This window comes from Leptosomus discolor, chromosome 2 (assembly GCF_034619465.1).
Source record: "Leptosomus discolor isolate bLepDis1 chromosome 2, bLepDis1.hap2, whole genome shotgun sequence".
Lineage (NCBI taxonomy): Eukaryota > Metazoa > Chordata > Aves > Leptosomiformes > Leptosomidae > Leptosomus > Leptosomus discolor.
Window position 1 is genome coordinate 33,104,543 of NC_141392.1, and position 8,604 is coordinate 33,113,146.

Here is an 8,604-nt window from a genome sequence, read left to right on the forward strand (position 1 = left end):
AACCCAGATGCATGCAGGTCATGGCTACAGGAATGCCTATTTCCTGTCTGAGATGGAGGGGGAAAAAAATACCTTAGGTCTGTCTAGGAGATGTTTTGAGTAGGTGAGTGATGACTGGTCAGCAGTGGGACTGTGTTAACCTGCTTAACTGGGCATGTATCCTGGAGATCTTGTATGTTTGGTGGGCTGAAGAAGCACTAGTTTTGCTAATATGTTTATTAATGTAATTGTCTTTTTAACTTATTATGTTAGTCTAGTATAAATGTAATGGTAGCTCCTTCAAAGAAAACTGTCTCTTCTTTAATTTCTCCATACCTGGTATTTGTAAGAGCTGTCTGACTAAGAACTAGCTAAGCTTCCTCAATCCCTAAAAATGTTGTGTCAGCATGTGGTATTCAGTGAGTCACAAGGGTAACTGTATTATGGCTGGTGCAGGGAAGAAAAAAGGTAAGGTTTATGTAAAATAAAATGAAAAGGTTTGTGTTTGTCTTCAGAGTTTGATGTTATCTTTATAGTCTTCCATGAGTGTTTAATATTTGTAATAAAAGTAGGAGATATTCTGGTAGGAAAGCAATGGAATGTGCATCGTGTTTAACTGACAGAGTTTACCGAAGCCTTGCTGAGAATGGATGTGGTGGTTTTTTTTCTTTTCAGTTGATGCTGATGAGATAAAACGACTAGGAAAGAGATTTAAGAAGCTTGATTTGGACAACTCTGGTTCTTTGAGCGTGGAAGAGTTCATGTCTTTACCTGAATTGCAACAGAACCCATTAGTACAGCGAGTAATAGATATATTTGACACAGATGGAAATGGAGAAGTGGACTTCAAAGGTAAGACGCAGTGTTTTGTGACAGGTGGTGGCATTTTATGGAATTTCGGGAGCCTTAGAATGCAGTTTTGGCCTCAGCCAAGAAGGGAAGGGTGAAGAAAACTTGTTAATCAGAATAAGGTTCTAATTCCTAATGAAACTAAGTACCAGTAAAACGAGTTTCTCCAGTGCATTAGGGCAATGCACTCCTGAAATAAATGCTTAAAAGAGCAGATTGTTTAGTAATAGCTTTCCAGGCCATACCGATTTAGGACTACTACTCAAGTACCTCTCGATGTACGCTAATTCAGACTGTTAATTGTGGTGCTGTCTGAAGTATATTCTTAGGCTGAAGAGACTGAAAAAAGTGGGGTAGATTGTGTAAGTAGTGTGTCTGTGCATAAGCTGTATTTATCCAAATGTTACAGATCTGTCTTTTGGAGTGTTGAAAATAGTTTTCTAAATTGTGAAAGTGGTCCAAATTTTTCTGTTGAATCTTCCTTTACAGGATTCTTTTTATCACCTTAGGTAGATGCTTCAAGTGAAAAACAGAAGTTTTGATTTAGTATCTTCCTCCAGAATTTTAGACTTTCTTTAAATATTCATGATTAAAAGGGTCAGCAGGTTAAAAATCTTCACCACCACCAGTTTGTTAAAACAGTCTCTGATCCTTAGAAGTGAAAAAGTCTGTAACTTCTGTTCAAGCGAATACTTATTATTTCTTATTGCTCATGACTAGAAAAGGTTAATCAGTTTTTCTTGTGTTTTTGTTTAATTGGAGAAAGTTATTAAATCTCACTTGTATTGACAGGCTGGCATTTTAAATAAATTTTAGCACACAAAAGCTGCTAACCTTTACAAACCCCTTTGAATTTCCATAGGGAGAACTACAGTGCAACCGGGATGTGGAGTTTGAGACTTTCACAGTGTCAGTTTCCAAAGCATGAAATGTTCTAACTGTCCAAAATTCCCTTGTGAAAAATAGGCAGAGATGAAAGATACTATATTGTATGTGACATTGAGCTGTGAGTAATATAATTACCAAGAGCTGTTCCTCTTGGGTTGGAGCAGGAAGTTGTCAAAATCAATGTTGTATAGTGAAATATTGCTGCTGCAATAAGTGGCAACAAATTCTGATGTTGTCATCTGGCCAAGTTTGATTAATTTATTTCTGTCTCAGAGGGAAGCTCGAAGGAAAGGATTTAAACTGAAAGAGGGGAGATGTCGATTGGATATGAAGAAGAAATTTTTTTTTATCAGGAGGGTGGTGAGGCACTGGCACAGGTTGTCCAGAGAAGCTGTGGCTGCCCCCTCCCTGGTAATGTTCAAGGCCAGGCTGGGTGGGGCTTGGAGCAACCCAGTCTAGTGGAAGGTGTCCCTGCCCATGGCAGGGGGTTGGACTTTTAAGGTCCCTCCCAACCCAAATCATTCTGTGGCTCTACAAAAACGAAAGCTACTAGTGTGAGGGAACTTGCATTCTTTTGCTGAAAGACCTAAACTTTTTAAATTAACCTTTAAGCATAATGGTAAAAAAAAAAAAAAAAAATCAAGTTACCAGCCATGCATTTTATGGATAAATCATACAGGAATTGTTGATTGCACAAAACTTGGTTGAAACTGTCATAGACCTTTCAACCTAATGCGATACTGTTATACCTCGGTATTCTTTCTGTACCATAGTTTAGCTTGCAGTTTTCCACTGTAGTCACTTTTACCACCCAAAACTCCAAGAAGCCTAGTTACAGGATCTCATCCAGACACATCACATCCCAGGGTTTTATTTTATTGGCAACTCAAGAGTTTGCTCCAGGGATAATGACTTCATTGTTAAACAGTGTAAATTTCCTTTCCACCCTATTTCTTAAAGAATTTTTTAAAAATAATTTGTTTTAGAGTAGTTTTCAGTTTTAATGTAATTCTTGCTTTAAGGTGAGAAACCAGTCTTGAGAGGAGCTGTACAATTAGAAACCCTGCTGGAGCAGCTTTAGTAGAGACCTCAATGGAGTTTTATATCAAGTTCTTTGAAAGTCTAGCCACAAAATTACTTAAATACTGGTGTGACCACATTTGTTCAGTGAGCGCAGTATTGGATTGGGAGTACTTCCCACTGAAGAAGGTTAAAGTATCACAGTACATGGATGCTTAAGTGTCACATGCTAGGCAATATTTTAAAGATTTTAGGGTAATTTAGATTCTCTTTACAATTTTAAAAATTTCTGAATGTTGATTTCCTTGGCTTATTAAAAATTACACTTTTTTGTAAATGTTTTTGTTGTGTTCTTTAGAATTTATAGAAGGAGTCTCCCAGTTCAGTGTCAAAGGAGATAAGGAACAGAAGTTGAGGTGTAAGTATTTTGATTTTCCTTAACAAAAATTTTTTGATCCTCAAAATTATACATCTGTTTGTTAACATTGAGAAATCAGCGAATCCAGATGCTTTTAAAAAGTGGAAAATGTGAAAGTAGATCGTGTGCTTTTGGCACATGCTGTCATCTGTGTGAAGAATTTGCCAGTGCTCTTTTTTGTGGGGAAGGTTAGAGGAGGTTGCCTTCTGAGTGTCCTCAGTTGCTTCCTGTTCAAAAAAAACCCTTCAGCTAAGAATACTTAGTTCCCAAAGCTGTGTAGCGATGTGCTTGGCTTTATGGGAGCATAAGAATAATAGACATTTTTTTTGCTACTGCAGTAGAACAGCACTAAATTCTTGTTTGAGGACTGTATCTCAGGAACATGATGTGACCCAAGCTTTTGGAGTGGGGAAGGGATAGGTTCAGCCCTGATGTAGCTTACAGTAACTAAGATTGAGATGTTTACATCCAGTCTTAATGCCAGATTGTTTGCAGCAAAGTAACAAGGTGGGATTTTCATTGATCTGTTCTCTGGAAAGCTGTAATTTTTTCTGCTGCTACCTGGGTGCTTTACTTGTGATGGTGTAGATTTCCAGTTCAGTGTTTATAGAGTTTCTTTTACTGCTGGTGCTAAAACAATTTCAGTTGACATTTCTAAAGTGAATTTTTTCTTTTAAATTCAATAGTAGCACCATTCATTGTGTTGCTGCTGATGTTTCATGTTTTTCAGAATGAAACAAAGGCTGTTAGAAATCTCACTTAAAATGCAGTATTTTTGTCAGTTTGTGCAGGATTGTGTCATCACTTGCTGTTAATGCAAACCACAGGAATGTGTATTGCTCTTTTCTGACTACATTTGTTACCAGAATTTTACACACACACATATATATATTTTACTTCTGCAGTTGCCTTTCGCATTTACGATATGGACAAAGATGGTTATATCTCAAATGGAGAGCTCTTCCAGGTGCTGAAGATGATGGTTGGGAACAATCTCAAAGACACTCAGTTACAGCAAATTGTAGATAAAACCATAATTAATGCAGATAAGGATGGTGATGGAAGAATATCCTTTGAAGAATTCTGTGCTGTAAGTAACTCTAAAGAAAAATTTGATAATTTGGAATAAAAAAAAAAGGCAGGACAAGTGGTAAAAGCTATAAAGAGTAAGATTATAAAAGCAGAGTGTTCTGATCTAGAAACAGTCACTGTTTGACACAGCTTTATTATAGATGGCATTTTTGCCTTATGGCTTCCAATAGAGCAACGTGTTCTACGGCATAGGAGCAAGTCATGCATCGTCTCCTTCAGGATGCAGGCTTTCCCGTTGACTCTAGGGTGCCTGAAGAAGATTGCTTCGTTCAGAGCACAGCAACTTTTACAGAGTAATTTCCATGTCATTTTATGACGTACTATACACAAGCCCGGTCCTAATTATTTTTGTGTACAAACAGAAATGCTAGCCTGACCTGAAGTCATGCATTGGATTCCGGTCTCTCTGCTGGTAGAAAATAGCAGCTTTAAAGATGAGTTGCAAGTGACTGGCTTGTCATAGGAGGCTGGTTTTCCCTGTTTCTAACAGTTTGATTAAAAAAGAAACACCACTTTCAGTTGTTCTAAATGCCACTAACTGCTTAATAGAATACACTGAGTGAAAAAAATCAAAGCTTAGTGGGCAGGCATGTACTGTCTGCTGAGGAGGGAAAAAGGCTTCAAGCCACCTGAAAGCTGTAAACCCAAAGTCGGTCACAGCAGATCTCTTCAAAAAGTGTCACTAGCAGGGGTGGTGTGTGGAGGGGAGAGATGTGTTCCACCTCTAGGTTAATCTCCTAATCTTTAAACTAGGTGTCTGCTCCAAATCACCCTTTGCAGGGTGTGGAGAGAGCCTGGGGAGATTATCACTGTCTGCAGAACATGGGGATTTTACCAAGGCCAGGGTACTGGGATTTGTGTCAGCGGGAGAGTGAGCCCTCAAGTGCTGCTCTTAAAAAACGATGAACAGTTGAAAGGCACATTGTAAAAACTTTGGGGTTTACTGGGCAGAATGCTTGAATGTAGCACTTGAGACTTGAAGTGGTTGATTTTCACCCATGTTGTATATTTGTTTAATTAGTTGACAGCAAGTTTTAAATTCTTTCTCTGTTTAAAAAAAAAGACACATTGAAATGTGAACATTTGAAAATCACAATAACTAGCTTTTACACATTAATTTTAAATGGTGTATCAATGAACATACACCTGGGTAGCACAGTTGGAGTCGACTGGCACTCCTGCATTGCTCTGGTTTCCTGCTCTTTGAATTTACAACTTCAGTTCAAACATAACTTGTTCTTACTAATGATCAATGCAAGTTGTAAATGAAAGGAGGGGGGGGAAACAAACCCAAAACAGCCAAAAGGTTCTGTCGTCTGGATATTTTTGTAGACTTTAGTTATTTTTGTGCCATCATGTGGAAACGCGTGGTCATCTGCAGAGAACTCAGAATGAGTTGGAGCCTGCAGACACGTAGATCAGTGAAACACCTGTTTATTTCTTGTACTGGGCTGTTATCTTCTAGCCATCCGTTGAGGATGACGTTGCCCTTCCTTTTCTTTTGTCCTTGGGCTTCTGCCCAGGCTTTCTGTCTTGTACCACAGTTTGATTTTTCTTCTCATTTCTTCAGTCATTGTTGTCCTCCTGACAAGATACCTTTCATTCCTACAATCTCTTACCCTCTGTTCTTGCATTTTACCTTCTTTGAATTTTGTGTCATCTATCTACAAAAATACTTTTCTGTTGTGGCATTTGGCCTTTGAATTTTGTTTATGAAAAGTTCCCCTGACATTGCACCTTTCCTTTTCTGTTCTCTGTGCATGAATTGTACACCTTGAACCCTGGTAATTCTTTTTTGGGTGCATGCAGTTTTGTCAGAAATCCTGCCGCCTCTCCAAAGGCCCTTTGCTGCTGATGTAATGATGCACAGTCTTACAGGGTGTTTTAGAAGTAAAGTTAGCGTTTCATTTAACATGCGGAAGTGTAACGCAAGGTCAGAATATGAGATGGGGGAGCAAAGCCAAAATGGTGTAATTTACGCCAGTTTTCAGGCCCTTGAGTGTGTAAATTGTACTAACATAATTACCTTGGGTAATAGGTTACTCATTGCTCTATCCCTCGGTACTTGTGAACTGTAAATTAGTTTGGAGAGGCCAGGAAGCACTGTAGTTACAATCGACCTGAATGCACCTTCTGAATAAAGCAAGTTCTCTGTATCTTGCTCACTCTCAATTCTCATCTGTGTATTTTTCTCCCAGGTTGTAGGAGGCCTAGATATCCACAAAAAGATGGTCGTAGATGTGTGACTCTGTAGGGCACCACCCAACACTTTTGCTTTCTTCTCCATCTCTGAAGATCTGCTCAAGACGTCCAGCAATGCTCTCTGTGTATTTAAATGGAAGTATTTTTCTCTGTGAAGCCACATTTTCCAACATGAGCCTCATGAAGCCAACTAAGTGTTATTGAACTTTATTCTCTCAATAACTCAGTGTAGCACTTTAAAGTCTGAAGGACAGCAAAGATGGAAAGAGCATATCAGTGTGGCGGAGAAAGGGAAGGGGTTGGCTTTTAATTTATTTTTCTTCATCTTTTATAACAAGGAAATATCTATCTATATATATGTGTGTGTATTTATATATAGATATATATGTAGCTTTCTATATGTAGTAGCTAGGTGGGCTTTAATTTAATATTATACTTGATTCAGAAACAAAACTAGAGTACAAAGTGCCAAGCAGAATATTAACAGTTCAATATACGGATATACATCCTTACTTTTATTTCACACAGTTTTATATATATAGTAGAAGAATGTAAAATTTCAACTGGGTGTTAGGTCAGCTCTTTTCCTTTTCCTGTGACTGTTCAGATGTTTCTATATATTGACTGGCTGACAAAGCATTGCTTCTTATTAATTCACCTTAATTACATTTTTTAACACAGGAGACTAAGTTTATTTATACCTGTTAATATATTACCAGGGACTGTGTCTCTTTGCTAAATAACTTAGTACAGTGCTACTTAATAAGAGAATATAGTTTAATGCTACTGCCAAGAACCAGCCCTCGTGTGCATACAGTAACTGCAAAATGCTTTGATGGCCGCTAGATTTCGTCACCTAGGGATTGGGAGCGGTTACAGCTGTCCTGAGGTTAAGGTGAATTTGCTGTTCGGCATTCATTTTAGACACAGCTGCTCAAGGTGTTAGACGCGTTCATGATTTTCCCTTGTGCTTAGCGTAATGAAATTAGGATCACGGAACTGTGCAGGATTCCCATCGACTTCTTTTATACAGTACTTAGATTATGAAATGTTCTTGCCATTTAAATTCTGTTGTTTCAACCATGGTAGTTTCCCCTCTGCATTTAAAGAATACTACAGGTAGCATAAATAACTGGTAATATTTTATATATATATGTATATAGGATTCATACGGGGGAAAATCTTGCTAACCTATGCCATAGAGGAGGAAAACTTCACACTATCTAAATTTATACCTCTTGCGGTTCTCCAGTCATTTGTCTGGAGAATTTTTTTTTCTTTTCTAGATTTGTCCATATCATAATTTGTAACGGATGGTGACTTGATATATTTGTGTGATATAAAAGTAGCGAGCCACGTTTTACAACTTTATATCATCCCTTCCCTTTTCTGCAATGGTACTATTGGCTGGAAGAAAAACATTTGCTAGATTTTTTAGGACCGTACATCTTTCCTGTATAGTAGTTTTTCTATTAAAAATTGTTTTATAATCAGCAGTGGGAAGTGCAGGTTGTCTGAACCTACTTCAGTCGAGCACCTGTCTGCCATAGCTGTTCCTTCAACTGAGTGCTGCACATCATGGGCTCTGTCTGTGAGAGAGAAATCCAGGTGCTTGGTGTCCTTGCATGACATGAAGTTTTGCATGTAGATCGATTTGAAATGTTCCTCTTGTTTACATAATTTGCATAATTTAAAAGATAATGTTGCCAAACTTTGGTAAATGTTAATGTTCAAAACAAAAATCTCCACTACATGTAACTTCTCTTCCTCTGGATCAGTACGTGGTTTATAATCCCAGCCAGTGGTTGTATCTGTTCCAGTGTCAACTGCCATGTGCTCTGCTTCAAGGGGGAACTAGTCTTTTGTGAATTTTTTGTACATAAGTATTTGTTACAAACATTTTAGCAAATGCTTTCGATTTCTCTTACTCGCTTGTGCATATCTTGGCTGGCATTATAGAGATTAGTGCTAATGTTATTTCCTTAGGGGGACTGGAAGGGGAGGGATATGAGGTTGGTTGGTTTTTTTTAGTTTGTGTGGGGAAAAATGATTTATGTTGAATGTTTTAGTTTTTCCTCTGCATGCTACATCATATGTTGTGGGAACTATAAGAACCTTCATACTATATGAATACAAAATAAAATATTTGAACCTTG

At 38.0% G+C, this 8,604-nt stretch overlaps 1 protein-coding gene across 1 annotated transcript in view; it reads left to right on the plus strand.

The window, feature by feature from the left end:
* PPP3R1 (protein phosphatase 3 regulatory subunit B, alpha) overlaps positions 1-8,604 on the plus strand; it is a 40,628-nt gene extending 32,024 nt beyond the window's left edge. The window contains exons 3-6 of the mRNA XM_086482294.1: positions 655-831; positions 3,095-3,154; positions 4,060-4,244; positions 6,445-8,604. Of these exons, the coding sequence (XP_086338420.1) occupies positions 655-831; positions 3,095-3,154; positions 4,060-4,244; positions 6,445-6,492 (470 nt within the window). The 3' untranslated portion in view covers positions 6,493-8,604. The remainder of the gene's footprint in view (positions 1-654; positions 832-3,094; positions 3,155-4,059; positions 4,245-6,444) is intronic.